The 19,408-nt window shown below is 38.5% G+C and overlaps 2 protein-coding genes across 2 annotated transcripts in view; one reads left to right on the top strand and one right to left on the bottom strand.

Annotated features, from left to right (window-relative positions):
• Nucleotides 1-5,657: 5,657 nt before the first annotated feature.
• Nucleotides 5,658-14,332, top strand: LOC106060689 (transforming growth factor-beta-induced protein ig-h3-like). Its single transcript, XM_056037993.1, has 7 exons — nt 5,658-5,918; nt 7,102-7,197; nt 7,378-7,595; nt 8,875-9,061; nt 9,993-10,094; nt 11,305-11,424; nt 13,998-14,332. The coding sequence occupies exons 1-7, from the start codon at nt 5,852-5,854 to the stop codon at nt 14,138-14,140; spliced, it is 933 nt and encodes a 310-aa protein (XP_055893968.1). The 5' UTR covers nt 5,658-5,851; the 3' UTR covers nt 14,141-14,332.
• An 891-nt stretch (nt 14,333-15,223) lies between these two features.
• Nucleotides 15,224-19,408, bottom strand: part of LOC106071375 (uncharacterized) — a 35,102-nt gene continuing 30,917 nt past the window's right edge. The window contains exons 12-14 of the mRNA XM_056038241.1: nt 18,915-19,078; nt 17,977-18,047; nt 15,224-15,662 (exon numbers count right to left, since the gene is read on the bottom strand). Coding sequence (XP_055894216.1) covers nt 15,386-15,662; nt 17,977-18,047; nt 18,915-19,078 — 512 coding nt within the window. The 3' untranslated portion in view covers nt 15,224-15,385. The remainder of the gene's footprint in view (nt 15,663-17,976; nt 18,048-18,914; nt 19,079-19,408) is intronic.

The following is a 19,408-nucleotide window of genomic DNA, read 5'->3' on the forward strand; positions in this document are numbered from 1 at the left end:
AATAGATAGCGTAGTTAAATAGTGCACTCCTTTTTGATCTTGAGACTCTCCAGAATCTTTAGGATTGAAACTTCATAGCATGTTATGATCAATTATTTATAAGTATAGCTACTACACAGCTCTACTTTCATGCTTATAGCATGCTCAGAGTGCTAAGGTCCAATCTCATTTCCAGACCAGTGGGGTAGGGGGTATCTGGGAGAAGGTTTTTCCGTGCTGCCTTTAGGCGCTAAGTAAACACAAATTTTCTCGAGTCGGGTACCGAACCTCGTGTCCCCTTCATTGGTAGCCGAGCAAAGCCAAGTTCAAGCGTACTTAACCTCTCGACCGCGCATCCCACAAATAACAGAATGTGTAAAGGAGATATGTGTCTGTCTGGCCAAAAGATTGTACACGTTATTTCTCCCACACCAAACCTTGGATCAAACTGAAATTTCGCACAATTACATGACAATACAAGAATCAAAAAGAAAATAAAACAATTACTTAATAAACTAATAATAATAAATTAGTTTGTTAGTTGTTTTTTTTTTTGGTATCTCAAACAAGGGAAAGAAAAATTACTTGACTGAAGTGGTGGTATAAGCTGAATTGGTCCCGTTTGAGGCTTATTTCAAATTTAATTACATGACCGATCCAAACTAATTGATATACGCTCGAAGATACGAAATTAAAAATCCGAGTCTTCACCAGGATTAGAACCCCGGACCCTGGTTTAGAAGCAAATCGTTTTACCGCTCAGACACCGCGCCTGAAGTAGCCTATTGTAAAAAAACGTATCGATAAGGCTAAAAAAAGGAAGCGGACAGAACATACTTTTGAAGTACAGAGATGCCCTACTTTGTGATTTTTGGGGACATATATCTCCAATATCTACACGACATTCGTTTGGGGTAAGATAGAATCACTTTGTCGTGTAGTCCTGCCACTACGTTATGTAGTCCTGCCACTGAGTTGTGTAGCTCTGCCACTGAGTTGTGTAGCTCTGCCACTGAGTTGTGTAGCTCTGCCACTGAGTTGTGTAGCTCTGCCACTGAGTTGTGTAGCTCTGCCACTGAGTTGTGTAGCTCTGCCACTGAGTTGTGTAGCTCTGCCACTGAGTTGTGTAGTAGTTCAGCCACTGGGTTGTGTGGTAGTTAAGCCACTACATTGTGTAGCTCTGCCACTACGTTATGTAGTCCTGCCACTGAGTTGTGTAGCTCTGCCACTGCGTTGTCTAGTAGTTCAGCCACTGGGTTGTGTAGTAGTTCAGCCACTACATTTTGTAGCTCTACCAATGGGTTGTGTAGCTCTGCCACTGGATTGTGTAGTTCAGCCACTGGATTGTGTAGTTCAGCCACTGGGATTTGTAGCTCTGCTATTGGGTTGTGTAGTTCTGCTATTGGGTTGTGTAGTCCTGACACTAAGTTGTGTAGTTCTGAAACTTGTGTAATTTTGCCACTGGATTGTGTAATTCTGTCACTGGGCTGTGTAGCTTTGCCAATGGGTTGTGTAGTTCTGCTATTGGGTTGTGTATTTGTCATTGGATTAAGTAGTTCTGCCACTGGGTTGTGTAGTTCAGCCACTGGGATGTGTAGCTCTGCTATTGGGTTGTGTAGTTCAGCCAATGGGTTGTGTAGCTCTGCTATTGGGTTGTGTATTTGTCATTGGATTAAGTAGTTCTGCCACTGGGTTGTGTAGTCCTGACACTAAGTTGTGTAGTTCTGAAACTTGTGTAATTTTGCCACTGGATTGTGTAATTCTGTCACTGGGCTGTGTAGTTCTGCCATTGTGTTATGCAGTTCTGCCTCTGAGCTGTGTAGTCCTGCCACTAAGTTGTGTAGTTCTGCCACTGGGTTGTGTAGCTTTGCCAATGGGTGTGTAGTTCTGCGACTGGGTTGTGTAGTTCTGCGACTGGGTTGTGTAGTTCTACCTCTGAGCTGTGTAGTTCTGCCACTTGGTGTGTAGTTCTGCCACTGGGTTGTTCTGCCATTGTGTTGAGTAGTTCTACCATATTTTTCTTTTGTTTCAAACTCGACCATCTGTCATGCTAAGAATTCCCCTGTCTTTATCTCTCTGATAGCAGTTCATTTAAGCATGATCAAGTAGTGATCACTATCTCGTATCGTATCTCGAACAAGCGATCTATTCAATAAGTATATGAATTAATATAATTGTTTTTTCTTAAACAGACTTTCTCTGTTATTAATAACATAAATGTAATTAGATCCAGGGGCAATAATCTATGTCGACAACGTCAAAAGCGAGCAGAACGTGAAAACCAGTAAAACATTTTTGTTTACATATTTTTTTTAAAACAAAGCTTATAGAAGGGAAAGAAACCGCACAATATATCTCAATGTTGCAATGTGTAGCGCCCTTTTCTATAAAAGAAATATTAATTACCACTAATTGATTAACTAATTCGTTGATATTTTTGGTTGATTCATGTGCTGTTATCAATAACCAACAATAGTAGAGAGTTTAAACTTGATATGAGAATGTGAAGCGGGGGATATAACTTGTGCAAGATTTGTGCCAGACAGTCAGAATGAATTCATATATAAGAATTGTAGAAAAAAAAAAAAAAAGCTGACGAAGTATGCGGATGAAAAATTCTTACACAATAGACGGTCGTCCCACAAAAAGACGACAGCACTCTTGGTCGCCTTAAACTGAGAGTATGAAGAACTAGTTGTATTCACCTAGCAACAAAAATCTGTTTATAAAGCATTAGTTCTTACCTAACTTTTGTATGGCTTCGACACCTGGGTTCTGTAATAATAATAAGGCTTGTCTTCGAGCTCGAAGATTAGTGAGGAGTGCAGTATTTCTCGTGGATGCGCAGCCCCCAGCTGTGACCTACATATTTTGCCATAACGTGAGCAAGCATAACCATTGTCCGCAGGTGGTCGATTTAGATTTTCTTTTCGCCGTCTGCGATTGTCCTCGGCAGCGAATTTTCTTTTGGTCTCAAATGTGTATCCCGCGGCCTTCGTGAGTGATCTCCAGCTGTCTCGTTCCGATGCCGCATGCATCCAGGTGCTCTTTTCTATGTCAGCCAATGAAAGTTGACGCCTACGCTGGTCTTTGAAGCGTTTCCGTGGGGCACCTCTGTTACGTCGACCACCTTTTAGCTCACTAAAAAAGACTGCCTTTGGCATACGTTCGTCTCCCATACGGGATAGGCCTACTTGCCTGCCCAGCGTAACTGCCGGACCATAAGAAGTCCTTCTATACTTTCCATACCGGCGTTCGCAAGGACATCCCTGTTTGTAGTGCGGTCTTGCCACCGTATGTCCATGATGGAGCGCAAGCATCTTTGGTAGAAGCGCTCAAGAAGTCTTAGTTGTTTTCTGTATAGTGTCCATGTCGACATATAAAGATATAAGACAAAGCCGTTGTCCACAGGCTGCCTACTTCAAGTTTTCTTTCCGTCCTCATATGGTGATGAGGCATCTATGATGGAACAGTTTGATGAGCCTCAATTGTCGGTCGCAGCTTGGTTTATGTTGTCACGTGAAACATTCTTAATCTTCGGAATCCTAAATACTTCCATTAGGTCCTTTTAGTCAACAAGAAATGCTCTACTTCTAGATGTAAAAACGGCCAATGAATGACAGATCTAGCATACTTGAATAAAAAAAAACATGAAAAAAAAAATAAACTAACCTTAAGCAACTCCCAGTTAATAGTAAAACAACATAAAAACTAGATCTATATTTAGATAATATCCTTATCAACTTTTTAAAGATGACATTACTTGATGGAAATTTACAGACGCCATTGTTGAAAGCAAATTTATTGGAGCGTCTTTCAGACATTTTTAGCGGCCCCCGAAAGGGGAAAAGACGCTATTATGTGTGGAATGTCTGTCCGTCTGTCCATCCATCCGTCCGTCTCGTTTAGATCTCGTAAACTAGAAAAGATCGTGAAAATCCGACATCATAATATTTTAGACCATTCAAAGTTCTGATGCAACGGCTACTTTTTTCTTTTCAGAAACCGAAAAATCTAATTTTTAAAATCACTTATGCAAGCAGTTTTTTTTCATAAAAATACACCACTTTTAGAACTATTCACTATTAATAGTAACGGACTCAGGACGCTCCTTAGTTGGAGTACACACAATTCATTCATGCAAAAGGTTTTATATTTTTTGTAAAAAAAAATGTTATTACATTTGTATTGCTTAGTTAAGTAAGTTCTGTTATACTAACTTCTACATTTACAAAAAAAAAAAAATGTTTACTTTTTTTAAGAGAAAAAATCTATTTAGTATGCATATAGGTTGAACACAATTTAAAACAACAAATAATAATTAGTTTTTCATATTATCGCGTGGACTTCAGTGTTACCGATGTTTCTTATTTTATTTTAGTTTGTTTTTTTCCGGAAATGTTTTTTCTTGAGGAATAAGAGATTGTCCCTTTACAAAACAATTAGAGCAATTATATATTCATTATAAGATAAGACATTGGTTAGGCCAGGTTCAAATCTAACTTCACATTCACTTTCACTTATCTTTTGGTCTGCTGGACTGCTGGGGCACCACACAAGATCTGTCAACCTTCTTTCTCCATTCTTCTCTGTTATTAGTCTTTGATAGAATTTCATTCTGATGTTCTATCTGAAAACATTGAAACCTGCATTGTTACCTGCCTGGGTGGACCACTTCGGTGGCTGATTTTGAGTTTGTGTCTCCACACAAATTGTCTTTGTAACCTTGTTTCTATGGCCAATAGTGCGTATTTCTTGTCTGCAAATCTTCAAGCTAGATATATTTAGCTTTTTATTGCGGAAATTATTTTCTGAAGTTGGTTTATGCGAGTAATCTTTCAGACGCCTTTACTTCTTTTTTTTTTCAAGCCTATCGTATGTGTGGCTGAGTAACACAAACCGCATGGCGTCCGATCAAGAGGGGCACGAGCTCAAATCCAGACTCGATCCGAGTTGTTTTAGTTGAGCGCCTAAAGACAGCTTGGAAAATGTATTTCCCTCCGATATGACTCCATAAAAGAAAAAGATTAAACTAGTGCGCTTGCGTCTTCTTTACCTCTTTCTCTCCATTATTATTTTTCACGTTTCGATAGTGTTCTTCGTTTTGCACATTTATATTTCACTATTCTGTTACGATGAATCTTCAATAACGTTTTTGTTTTTTATTCAGAAAATGTTATGTTTGGTATCAAGTTGAAGGAGAATGCATGCTCAAAAATAATTTTTATAAATCCAAAAAATCAATTTAGTTTCATGAGAGTCAAACCAACGTTTGTATCGTCAATTAGGAGAGAAAGAGTTAAGTGAGAAACACTGTCTTCAGTGCGTCAACATCTTGATGTCAATAGTATCTGCTGGAAGGGTGCTAGAAAGAAACAAAAGATAGGAAAAACAAGTCTTTTAATTCATTGTTTTGTTTCACACACACACACACCTACCAACCCACCCCCACACACACACCTACCCACCCACCCACACACCCACCTACCCACCCACCCACACACCCATCCACCCCAACCCCCCCCCCCCACACACACACACAGTTTTCTCAATTGAGATATATACGTAAGAAACGGAAGAACAACTTTGAACAGTTTGATTCTTACAATCAGTTTAGCAGGGGCTAAGGTCAAAAACGAAAAGATACAAGATAAGCTCAAGATATGGAAAGTGATGTCAACCAGATAAATTACCAAAAAAGATTTGTTTTCATAGTGAACGTCAAAATTTTTTTTATTTTTCAACACTTTCAGAGTATAACTTAAAATCTTAGCATTCGGACATAATTTTGTCTCATAGAAATCACTTTCACTTAGATCTATCTTTGAATTTGTTTTGTTTTTTTTTTTGTTTTTTTTTTAAATCTTACAACATGCTGTGGTTGAGATTAATAGTGATATTCACTTTCGTCTCATTGAGTTCTGCACAGACAACTCCAGGTCTGATATTTTTTGTTGAAAGTAATTGTTACGTTAACATTTTGTTACAAACTTCTGTGAAATATATATTTTTTTTTAAAGTACACAACATGTGCACTTCATGTAACGTACAACAGGGTTTTCTAAACTTTTTCCTTAACGGAACACTTTATAAAGTATGAGTATTAAGCGGAACACGTTGCCCGCATTTTAGAGAGGTGAATTCACGTTGGGGCCTACTTAGTTCATTATTCCAGTAGTTCGTGGAACGCCTGTTCAGGCCGAGCGGAACACTAGGGTTCTGCAGATCAGTTTGGGAAATACTGATCAACAAATTAGAATGCTGCACTACAGAAAACACGAGACATGTATTGTTTTACGTTGAATTATTCGCTAATACATTTTCTTTCGCATGGCAAATTTTCGGAGATCAATTTTACGACTCCTGTTTTCGTACGAGGAGAAGCAAAGCGTATAAATAGGCCTTTATAGATTATTCTTAAAGAGAGGTTATGATCGAGCGACGCATGAAGTTTTGGGAGGCCCGGGTACGCTTCCCTGCCTCGAGGTGACACTGGAGTGGAAACGATCGCTAGATGAAGCGATTGGGCTACATGGGTAGTAAATAAGACTCCTGTTGGAGTGTCTAAGGGAGTGCACAGTGCTGAGTTGTAAGAGAGACTCCACGACCCTGTCGACAATCCATGCGCCATTCCTCAAGGGGCTATTTCATCATTGGCGAGTCCTGCACGATTAGTAAAAAAAAAACTATAAGAAAATGGCAGGGGTTCCCGGTTTGCTCAGCATTCGGCCATGTATTCTAGTCTGTGCGCCCGAAGTGTCCGACACATTGAAAATAGCAATTTTATTTAAACATTGACTTGGGGACTCTTCCAGACAGAGCGGCTCGTTTAATCGGTCTGCAAGCCTAGAGTTTGAAGAGCCTCCGCCTCGACGCTTTTGACAGTAAAACGATTAGGGTAAGGGTGTAGAGCAGCGGTTTTCGATGGTCTTAGGCGACCCCTGGCAAATCGTCAATCGACCCCCAAGGGGGTCGCGACCCACAGGTTGAGAACCCCTGGTGTAGAGAATGGATCTTGTCATTAGAAGGTTATAGCTAAATGTCTAGTACCAATTGAAAAACAGCTTAAAAATTCAATCATGAGTATGCTAATCTGGTGACTTTCTTGCTTATTCTTCCCAGGACCTCAACTTGTGGACGCACTGAAAGCAGAAGGGAACTTTGGTATTTTCGTTGACCTTTTGCAGGCTTCTGGCTATCTAGACCAATTAAACGCTTGTAAGTAGTTAGCGTATATTGATGATCTCATCTCACTTATTAAACCTTTTTTGCTTAATAACCTCTAACCACTTACATCATTACTATGACGCAATTTACTGTATAGAAAAGCTATTTTAAAGCCTATACATTAGGATTCTTGATTGTTTAAAGTCTGCTTTCTCTATCTAAAACCGGAAGCTACCCATTTCACTGTTTTCGCACCAACTGACGCCGCTTTTGGCAAACTTCCGGCTGGAACTGTTGACTCACTCAAGGCAGACGCCAACAAGCTGGCAGACGTCATCGGCTATCACGTGATCCTCAACAGCGCTTTCAATCTCAACAACAATCAGGACAAGGTCTTGACGTCTGCTAACAATCATTCAATCAGAATCAATACCTACTCAGTTGTTCATGTAAGTTTATAAGTAATGTAATAGTATCATCATCTATTAGACTTTCGTAATGCCTTACCTGGGACAGGTGTTATTATGACAATAAATGAACAATATTGGATTTTAAGGATACAGAATAGTTGATATATATGTCTCTTCAATCGAAATACTAGCGTCATCAAAATTATGAAAAACGTGAGGGGAAGCAACCGACTTATGCACACATTTTGTCACAAGTTAACTAGTATTGAAGTTGCATTAACATGATTGTCTCTCTTTCCCTGTCAGTCTATTTCTCTCTCACTCCCTCTGTCAGTCTATTTCTCTCTCACTCCCTCTGTCAGTCTCTCTCTCTCTCTCTCTCTCTTTTCATTTTCTAGAGACCATTGATTTCACCATCTTCTAAAAATTATGTATTAATTAAATATAAAATAAAATAGCTACTATCTCTCTATATATTTGAAGGTTTATCTTCTATTTTCTATTATTAATTTCTTAATTACCAATGATTGATTAATTATTTGGTTGTTTTTTTATTCATGTGTTGTCACCGACACTGAATAGTTGTTCTCAATTTTTACTTGATGCGAAAATGGTAAAGTGTGGAAAAAATATATAAGAATCCACCCAGACAGATGTATTGAGTATATAAGCTATATAAAGATTACTTTTGACTGGGGGCTGTAAAGCTTTGAAATAGAATTCCATAGTATTATAATTACACAATAACTGTTATAAGTTGTTTGTAATTCGTAACTTATGAACAATTACGTAGTATGTACACCGAAAAGAAAGGCCAACTATATTTCTAACCCTAACCCTAGCTCCATTCGTAAAAAAAAAAAATGTTTTTAAACAGAAATAAAACTTATACTTTTTTTACTTACTGACCTAATCCTGTGCACTCCTAGAGAAGCATAGGGCCGCAACCACACCTCTCCACCGAACTCGGTTCTGAGCAGCTTTCTTCATCTGCTACAATGTCATTCCATTATGCACAGATTCTCTGCTGACAGTCATCAGGTGCCCTTATTTATGCGTTTATTATGTTATTCTAGGGCGATGTTTCCCAAACTGCTTTCCTTGGCACCCTAGTGTTCCGCGAGGCCTGAATCAGTGTTCCCTGAACTACTAGAACAATTAACTAGTAGGCCACCACGTGATACATCTCTATAAGTAAAGTGTTCCGCTTAATACTCAGAATGTGCGAAGTGTTCCGCTTAATACTCAGAATGTGCGAAGTGTTCCGTTAAGGAATAAGCTTTGGGAATCACTGACCTAAGGAAATTCTGTGTTTCAGACTCAGACGGCTGAAGGCGTCAACATCACAAAGAAAAATGTCCGCGTTCTGCACGGGATTCTCCACGAGATTAACGGAGTGCTGTCCCCTCCTTTAGGAAACATAATCGAACTTGGAAGCAACAGAAGTGACATCTCGACCTTCGAAAGTCTGGTCGCCCAGGCAAACCTAAGCACGTTCTTCACCAGTAAGTGATGGATGCAGCCTTTCAGGTGTATAAATGTTCAAATATCAAATCAATTAGGTACAGCGTGTCGAGGGCGCTAAGATCTCTTTAATATATATGAAGGGAGGGGAAGATCTCTTTAATATATATGAAGGGAGGGGTTTTCTGGGAGCTGTTTCATATACTGTTTTTAATAATAATGACATTGTCTTCGATTCCGAAGATTAAAGATAACGGCAGTGTTTTACGTGACTACGCAAACCCAGCTGCGACCTATATATTCTTCCGCACCTCGTACAGACAAAGCCATTGTCCACCAGCGGTCAATTTAAGATTTCTTCCCGTCTTCTTCACCTAATTGGGTCTCAGATGTTCCTTAGCCTTTGTGAGAGCTCTCCGGCTTTCTCTATTAGAGCCCCTTTGCTGCCAGCTACTTTCCTCTATGCAAGTAAGGGCAAAATGGCGCCTGAGTTTATCTTTATAGCGCTTACCGAGAGCGGGGGCACCTCTATTACTTCGTCCTCCGTTAAGCTCTCCAAAGAAGATCGCCTTTTGCAAGAGGTCGTCTCCCATTCGGGATAAGTGTCCAACCAAGCACATCTGTTGAATAATAATTATTGCGTCTATACTGTCCACATCGACCTCTATCAGAACATAGTTATTTTGTAATATAGTCCTGCCAGCGTATGCCCATTAGAACATCAGCTCGAGATAGGTAGCTAAACGGTTTCTGTGATACTTAACAGCAATGAAATATTTTCTACAGTTTAGATTGTAAGTATTTCTACATAATAAAACAAATATTAAAAGAATTCTACATTTTAAGGAGTCACTTCTTTTTTGTATTAATTAGAGATTAAAAATACTTTAGGTTTTAAAAAAGACGTTTGGCTAAGGGAATAAGCAAATTTAAAGAAATGTTTTCAATTGCATTTCCACTGTCTCTTACTAGATGATCACTCGACAACTATATTTGTACCGAACAACGATGCCTTCAAGAAGGTCAGTCAACCTGTCTTGGACTACCTCAGTAGCCACCCAAGTGACTTAGCAGGTATGAAACCATAAGATATACAAGTAGAGCATTTCGCTACTTTTGAGGTGCGTGTACTAAATTGTGTGTATAGAATTGAATCTAGTGACACAATATCCACGCCTAAGCTGGATATTCGTTTAGAGATATGCTATATGGTACCACCCACTTTGAAATAGTTTTTTAGTTTTTAGATGTCAATAGCTTAAATCGTATGCCGAGCAAACTGATACACTAATATATACTTATATATATTACTTATACTGACCAATATATACTTATATATTATTTACATAAAGATACTATAAATCGGTTAAAACAAGGCCCGTATAAGACATTGGCCCCAAAACACCCCAATAGAAAGAAAACTGTATGGAGAGCTCCCTGATTTGGAAACCACTGCGCAGATCATCTCATGTATTGGTCTAGTCATCTGAACACTCCAACATAACAATGGGAACTAAGAAGAAGAAGAAGGTTAAAACAAAATTCAAATAAACCAAGGACCTAGATTTTAAAAAAGGTCGCATAAAGCCACTCTGTCTGTCTTGTCTGTCTGTCTGGTAAAAAGGTGTGTACACGTTATTTCTCCCACACCCAGACTCGGATCAAGCTGAAACATCGCACAATTATTCACTGACATAGACAAGACATATATCAATTTTAAAAAGTAACCAAATAGGCAATTAATTACTGATAGCTCAATATTTTGTTTACTAGCAACAAGGGAAACTAATTCATCAGTATTCACAGATATGGCTAAATGTGTTGCGTTTAGTCCCCATAAATAATTGTTAACGCTATTTCTCCCTCACGCATTTTCCAATCAAGTTGATACTTTATACAATTATTTATTGTACCTAACAAAACATGAATGGATAAACAAAAATACAGACAGACAGACAGACAGACAGAGTGAGTTGATCTAAGCTTTGTTACAATGGGGTTGGAGGGTATGCATAAACGAAAAAGGAAATAGAGCCCGATTCCTTGATTGAAGTCATCGCCACAGAAACAGTTCAAGTCTTATAGCAGTCATTGGTTATGATACTCAGTAGAACCAATTTTGGCTACACTTCTTTGTTCAATCACCAACTGATGGTCATGGCTGTCGTCTGCAATAGTGTCACACTACGAAATCTAAGATTAGTTTCGTTTCATTCTTTTGAAATGGGTAAGAAAACTGTTTCCTCCGTGTGTTGTGAAATGTATGCTGATCTCTCTGTTTCAGAGGTGCTCAAATACCACGTGATCAAACAGTACTCTCTGTACAGCATTGGTATGGCCCACAGTTTAAGCCTTCCGTCCGGGGACCAACACAAGGACTACCTGATGATTCTCCAGGAATCAAGTGAGAACACTTTGACCTTCTATAAGTAGTAACCATTTCTAAAAGGAACTCCGAGGGCTTTGGCAATTTTTTTTATATAATATTAGTTTTGATTTACACATTCATTTGATTTTCAATAATAAATTAGTAATCGGGGTATTTTTATGACGGAATTTTTCTGCGCTTTAAATGCAGTCAGATTTTCACCGGGTCACGTGTTATGTTACGTCAGAAGTGATGATTACATACTAAAACTTGGCTTGGCCTACATGTAAATGTATATCTGACTAGATTGTCAAAATCAGCGTATTTTTTTTTTAGGGGTGGGGGGCGAGGTGGTTAGTCAGAGATCAAATTAAAATTAGAGTCTAAATCTAGACAGTTATCGTCTAGCGATTTAAAAAAAAAGTGCTTTAAATGCTAACACTAATGACACTTATAGGGTAATCCTATAAACTAGGTCTAGCAGTCACTGTAAATGTTAAGCGATCTTAATATTTGTGACCTATTACCTATAAAAGAAAATATTCAAGCATAGGTCTAGCATGTTATAACAAGAATCAGTCACGTTATATATTCTCTTTGTCCATTCAGAAAACAGTAAGCACCAGATATTATGTTTTTTTTGTTATAATTGTATCTCCTTATGAAAGTTCCTGAAAGTTTCATCTCCTGTAAGAAAGTTGTACGTCTGCAAGGCTGGGTGAGGGTGTGGATAGCACCTGGAGAAACCTATTCATTGGCCACACCTATAAAAATAAATAAAAAAAACTTTTCATTTATTACTTTTTGTTTATAAGACCAGACCTTTCAACAAGCATGGGCTAAAAACATTTAATATAAAAGATACATTGTAATGAGAACTATGTTTTGGGGGGGGGGGGGAGTGACCCGACAAAATAGCGCGCACAATATAGCGCCGACAAAATAGCGCAAGACAAAATAGCGCAGACTTGTATAAGATGTGTGTAAAAGTACCGGGTTATTAGTAATGTAATGTCCTGGCCATCATTTTGTTGATGTCTTTATCTTTTTCAATATGAATAGATCTGAAAGTAAGCCATATTTGCAGAGAACGAGAGTACTTTAAATTGTATATCATTCCCCTTTTTCACCAATATTTAAAATGCATAACTTGCTAGAACCTTTGAAGTAACCAACGTCATGGTAACATTTTTATCACAAAAAGGCAAAGAAATAACAGCTGTGACGAAACAAGTTCCTTTTAGTATAAAGTGCCTTTTAATTGTGAAGCTTTTTAACATAACATATATACAAGGCCAACATTATCTACACAACAACTTCACTAGATGACTTTCTTCTTCTTGTTTACAATACAATCGTCACTTCCCGCAAGTCACTTAACTCCCACGTACCCAACACTTGACCGTGTGTCACGGTTGACCACACATAGTAACCGTGTCACAACAAAGGCAAAGAACTAACAGCATACGTAGGCTGCAGGTCCAGACAAGATGGACACAATTCTGATGGATCCTGGCGTTGTCTTGAATAAAAAATTGCAGTTACATAACTGGAAGATAAAAATGTAGGCATGTTTGTCAAGATGCTGTTAGCCCTTTCATTTGTTCCACCTACCGATGTAAAAACTGCCTTTGAAGAATTAAATAATGATCGGCCAGATGTTATAGGGAATTCGTATGTGTATTGGGAGGACAACTATATTGGTTGCCAGAGAAAGTTTGCGTGAGTGTGTGTGTGTGTGTGTGTGTGTGTAAATCTGACAAGCATCTTTGCCTGTTTGTAAGTATACTTTGGGAATATAAATAAGTGATATATTTTGAAATTATTCATTTTAGCTTATTATAATTTTTGCTTACTGTTTGCATATTTATGCTTTAAGATTGAAACAAAAAAATATTGGCTCTATTCAGATTTTACGATATCTAAAGTATTTCTTTCAAAATGACTGAAATACATTTTTTCTGCTCTATTTTGTCGGCGCTAGCTGTTCGCGCTATTTTGTCGGCGCTATTTTGTCCACGCTATTTTGTTGGGCTAGTCCGGTGCTAATGCTATCGCACCATCCAAAACCACCCCTTCCCCAAAAAAAGGCAATCCTAGCGCAGTAGTTTTGATAGAAACACATATTTATAATTATACAATCATTCAACGTTTGAAGTCAACTTTGCGGTGTTTAAGGCTTCAAGGTCCTAACTCGAGGAATAGTCATGAGTGGACCCCTTAGGCGTTGAGATAAGATATTCCCCCGAGAACATTCTCCAACTTAGTTTGTGCTAATTGTATCGTTGCTATATATAGAAGCTTTCCATCTTGATTAGATCGTAGATGTCAACAAAGGGCCAAGTCGCATGGCCCTTTATTTCAGACCTATGATTGCGTTCCGAAATTTTTGGGCCATGTATATATGACAAAGATTCATTCATTTATTTCGCGCTTACTAACTGGTTAGTTATCATCAGCCTTTTCATTGAAGCTCACAAAAATATGAACATCTATTTTCAAGGCTTCCAGTAAACATTTTAAAATCATTTCATGACCTAGAGTTTTAAATTACGGTTAATTAAAACTATTTGATTTTTACGATCACATTGATTCTGACTGTTTCACAGATGGAGACCTGAAGGTCAACTCAGCCAAGATCTTGGAGAAAGACATTAGCTCTGTGAACGGAGTTGTCCACATCATCGACACTGTCCTGATCCCACCACGTGTTACTGTCGCCATTGAAGACCAGGGGGTTATAGTTGGTTGATGTAACCTAGGCAACATGGACACCGGAAATAAAAAACTTTACCGGAAACCAAATACGTCATATTTGCTTTCTGTTTGTAACAATAAATCCCTCAATGCATTTCCATTATGTAGGCTACTGTGGACATTGTTGGATAGTTTGCCTTTAATGTAACCAAATGCCATGACTGTAAAATAAAATATTTGGAATATATTTTGTTTTAGTGTATTTACTGACTCGTGAAGAGACTGGATATTTAGGATATAGTGTGAGGGTATGATATATGGGGTCAGGGCTTATTTACCTAAAAAATTTGTTTCAAAAGGCTTGTGGTCAAGTGGAAAAAAAGCTTAAGTTTCGAAACAAGATGCTAGAGGTGAATTTCAAGGAAGATATGGAAGATATAGGTGTTATCGTGTAAAATAGGAACCAATGGTATGAAAAGCGAAGTATGTATAATGAATGCATATATATTTAAACAACTTATTTTAAAAAAGGACAAACACTTAGGTGTCCTCTAAATTAGGAATAAAAGGAAGTTCCTGCTAATCCAGAACATGTTACTTGTTCAGCAGGGGCCACCCAAGAGTTTGTGTGTAACATTAACTCCCTTTTAATTTCTTGTTTTTCTTTTGATTGGTTAAACAAAATAACCCGAAAAAAAATTCATTTCATATAGACAAAGAAAGTATTGGATTGCTGCCTGGTTTAAGGGTAGGCTCTTCGAACTATCTTAATAACAAGAAAGAGCTCGATCTTTGCACACAGTAATTCAATCTTGTAGCAATAATTTCGCCCCGTCCTGCAATGAATATAGACTCATCTCTTGTCTGCTAAAAGTTATAATCTTCATTTGTGCTGCAATGAAATTCAAAAACTTAAAAGCTCTACAGATTGCTGAGCAAAAAAACAACAACATCTGCTTGACCATACTACCACTACTACTACTACTACTAATAATAATAATAATAATAATGCTTGTCTTTGAGTCCGAAGATTAATGAGGAATGCAGTATTTCCCGTGGCTGCGCTGTGACCTACATATTTTGCCACATTCAAGGCAAGCATGACCATTGTTGAACATAATAAAGAGATAAACAGCTAGACAGTTCATGTACTTTTAATACAGAAGAACATGCCATTATGAATGTAAATCAAAGTGGTTTTAAAGTTTAACAAGTACACAGAACAACCATATAAACAGATAATCTACTCTTTAACTTGAACTGTCTGTGTTCCACTCGGTGTTTCCACGCTTTCATACTTTTACCCAATGACAGCGTTGTCGGCCTGTGAGGAACCGGCAAAGGCGTGAATCTCGCAGGGGCCACTAGCATAGTGGTACACGTTGATGAACCCGCAGCGGCCGATGTGGTTGCCGGCGTGGTAGGGGAAGGGAACCGCTCCGTCTCCTGTGCAGTCCATGTCCAGGCTCGTGCCCACCTCCCATCCGTTGGAGAGCACGCCTTTGAACTCAAAGAATCCTTGGTAAGTTTTGGAGCAGTCCATGTCCACGTCGACAACCCAGTAGTGATCGCCGTATCTGTGGGAAGACATATTCAGTAAAGTCATCTGCTGTTATGACGTGACAATCTAACTTAAGGCTAGATTTAACTGTTTGCAATTGCATCTTAAACGCCAGGTTTACATAAAAGATACAAGTCTACCTATCACTAGACTGCGCTGTTTAATGTTTGAAGTCAAGTTTTAAATCTAGATGTCCATATAATGAACATACCTATAATTAATGACACAATTATGCCCTCCATGTTTCTATTTCGCTTTAATGAATTGTGTTGAACAAGTAACCTAAATCAGTAAGCTTTTGTCAGTTGGGGGCTTGTTAACCTTCGCTGGCTACCCACCTAGGAGAAGACGAACTGTCAACCCAAACCTCTGTTCCTATAACCAAAAATAGCTTTAGGAGAAATCAGGGTTAGGGTAATGGTTAGCCGGTAACACTAAGGCAGCATATCAGTTACATCTTTATACCTAGTATTTATGTACCGGTAAAACTTTTAAAACAGCAACATTACGCGACTTTACATATGTCTATGCATACTATAACTAAAAATAATGCTATTAGTATAACAAAAAGAAATTTCTTAAGTGTATAATGAATTATCAAATACAGATGTATTAATCTTATTTAAATGAATTTGTTTCTTATTTCTGTATCTGTATAAATAGATTCGAAGTATTTTAAGTGAATCGGGAAATAGCCAAAAATGGAAAGGGGGAAAGAAAAGTTTAGAAAATCGACATTAACATAGACAGCATATAGCTTCGTGGTCGAAGATGAGCACATTTCTCATTTCTTATGGACTCGAAGATGGCTGTAAAGCCCAATCCTCGCTTTAAAGAGCCGGCAGCATAAGTGGCATGGGTGGATTATGTCAGTTGCAGATATACCTGCTTCTTCTCTCAGCTTTTTGTTGGTTCGGCGCTCTTTCGCCCTGGCCACACTCCTTGCTTCTATCTCTTGACTCCGACACTTCACAGCTTCACACCATGAGGAGCGATCGAGAGCTAGTGCTTACCAGCCATGAATGTTGATATCGCATTCCTTGAAGGAGCTCTTGAGAATGTCTTTATAGCGCTTGTATTAGCCTCCTTGGGAGCGCTTTCCTGCACACAACTCCCCGTACAGAAGTCGCTTGGGAAGGCTAGTTCTATAATGATCTCACGCGAATTACAAGAAAATTGATGCTTTATAATAGCTATTTCGACACGACTAACTTATAGCTTGAGGCCGCTCGAAAGTAAAATAAAACTAATACATGTTTCGGAACATTAAAACCGTAACCAGTGAAACATTCTCTTGTGGAGTATCATGAGAAAAAAAAAACGTCTTCAGTGTTGCACACGTTATCTAGAAGTCCCATAGAAATACCGGGCACAAAGTACCTATTTAAAAGACAAACTATATTGAAAATGACTTATTATAGAAATGACTGCCAGGGGCGGGCCTTAGAATACTGGAGGCCCTACTACGCCCTAGGCGAAACGAACTTAATGGCCCCAAATAGAAAATGTTTTTAAAAAAGCGAAAAAAATAAAATTATGTAATTTATTACAAAACTCGTGTACTTCGACAATAACATTGGGCATTTCTTCTTGAAACTGTCAGGTAGAGTTGAGCCTTTAGCTCTTGGAACTCTTCGCCAGCTAAAGTAATCAAGAGCTCCCTTTCACCGTCCTGAATGAGAACAGTGTACACCGTTCTGTCTGGCGGGGTGCCAGACCGCGTGCACCGGGACCCCTGCCATTTTGCTTTTCTATACCAGGCTAACCGTGCAGGACACGCCATTTATGTAACAGCCCCTTGAGGAACGGCGACTGTATTGTGACAAGGTTGTGGGAGCTTTTTTACAACTCCGCACAGTGCAATGAGGATGCTCTCGCACCCCCATGGGAGTCTTGTTTTGCTACCCTTTAGCCTAATCGTTTCCTCCTACGATCGTTTCCACCCGGGTGCCACTATGAGGCAGGGTAGCATGCCCGGGCAACATTGGGCATACATTTTTTTCTATTTCTTCAAGGCTACCTAGTTTGCCAATGCCTAAGGCCGGCCCTGCGACTGCGCAGATGATTTCGGGTAGAAAAATGTCCTTCAATTGGACAATGTGAACAACCAGAACAAGAATCTCTTTTTCGATTGCTTTAGAGAAACGTACTTTATAGAAACGTACTTTATAGAAACGTACTTTAGAGAAACGTACTTTAGAGAAACGTACTTTAGAGAAACGTACTTAAGAGAAATGTACTTTAGAGAAACGTACTTAAGAGAAATGTACTTTAGAGAAACGTCTTCTGTACTTTCTAGTTCTCAGCTAAGATACTTAAAAGACACTTACGTGTTTAAAGAGTCGTAATATTTCCCATTCGGGTTACTGGACGTCCACTGTGCTGGCGTGCCTTGTGCAGGCTGAAATAAGACATGATGGGTAAGTAACTCTACACTTTAGCGTCATAGATGTTAGATATTTATTCAAGAAACTAATAGAGGACAGATTTAGAATGTTAACGAAACATCCTGAGAAGTAAATATATTGGGAGAATATAGTTTCAAAGAAGGCTACACATTGTCTTTTACATGACCTTATAGTTTGCCAGATGCACATTTAAGAGTTGATCTTTGAATTTTTTTTTTTATTATTAATTTAAAAATTGTTTTATCTTTTTGCGTATTACTGTGTAATTATTTACTTTAAAAAAAAAATGAAATAGTCGCTAGACTCGATACAACTATTCGAGAAATATAAAGCTCTCAAGCTTCATTTCGTCAATATTAAATCCTCGTCCTCCTTTAATTATTTATTCCCTCTCTGTTCCTCTTTTCATCTTAATCCTCACCTCCTGACCTCCCTTCCTCTCTCTCTCTCTCTCTCTCTCTCTCTCTCTTCATCCCACTGTCCAAATGTTCCTCCCCTTTTCTTCTAAAATCTTTTTGTTCACATTTTTCTTTTCTTTATATGTCTCTGTCTCTCTCATTGTCCCTGGGTATCTCTCTCTCTCTCTCTTTCTCGTGCTCTCTTTCTCTTGCTTTCTTTCTCTCTCCTTCTCTTTCTCTCCCTCTTTCTTTCTCTCTCTATATCTCTCACTATCTCTCTATCTATCTCTTTATCTTTTTCTATCCATTTCTGTCTCTTGCTATCTTTCTCTTCTTTCTCTTTTTCTCTTTCTCTCTCTATCTGCTCTTTCAATCTCTCTCTCTCTTCTTTCTATCTCTCTTTCTCCCTCTCCTTCCATCTCTCATTATATTAATTAGCAATACATCAACTATTTAAATCACCTGGGATCCATGCTTTCCTTGGTTGGGCTCGGGTCCAAACCAGTCTAAATAGTTGTCTCCCTGTGACCAAGCGTCGCGCGCTGGGGTCGGCTCCCTTATGCCCAGCACCCTGTGTCTTATTGGTATGACGCAAGCGTTGTGTTCGTAGTCGGGGGTCTCACATGCTGCGAGAGAAATAAAAAAGAACAGAAAATGTATTTGTGACTTTACAGAGAGCACAGGAGACTTGAACGAAGAAAAACACGGTCAACACATAGCTCTTAAAGAATTACAAAACACAGAGAGCTTGATACACAGAAAATATCTTTTTTAAGGCTTATATAAAAGAAGCAAAATATTTATATATATATATAGAAAATAGTTTATAGAATCAATTCCTACTTTATGTTCAAATAAAATTAGATTTGAGCGCATCGAATCAGATCGAATCGGATCAAACAACATTTAGCCACGTGATTCTCCATCTCTTCTATACAAATTACGTAATACAAACA

Source organism: Biomphalaria glabrata, chromosome 8, assembly GCF_947242115.1.
Source record: "Biomphalaria glabrata chromosome 8, xgBioGlab47.1, whole genome shotgun sequence".
Classification (NCBI taxonomy): Eukaryota; Metazoa; Mollusca; class Gastropoda; family Planorbidae; genus Biomphalaria; species Biomphalaria glabrata.

Excerpts from the sequence above, each read along its gene's own strand:
- LOC106060689 (XM_056037993.1), top strand. The coding sequence starts at position 5,852 with ATGCTGTGGTTGAGATTAATAGTGATATTCACTTTCGTCTCATTGAGT. Across the intron at positions 5,919-7,101 it reads TTCTGCACAGACAACTCCAG|GACCTCAACTTGTGGACGCA; the intron begins GTCTGATATTTT and ends TATTCTTCCCAG. Across the intron at positions 10,095-11,304 it reads CCACCCAAGTGACTTAGCAG|AGGTGCTCAAATACCACGTG; the intron begins GTATGAAACCAT and ends TCTCTGTTTCAG.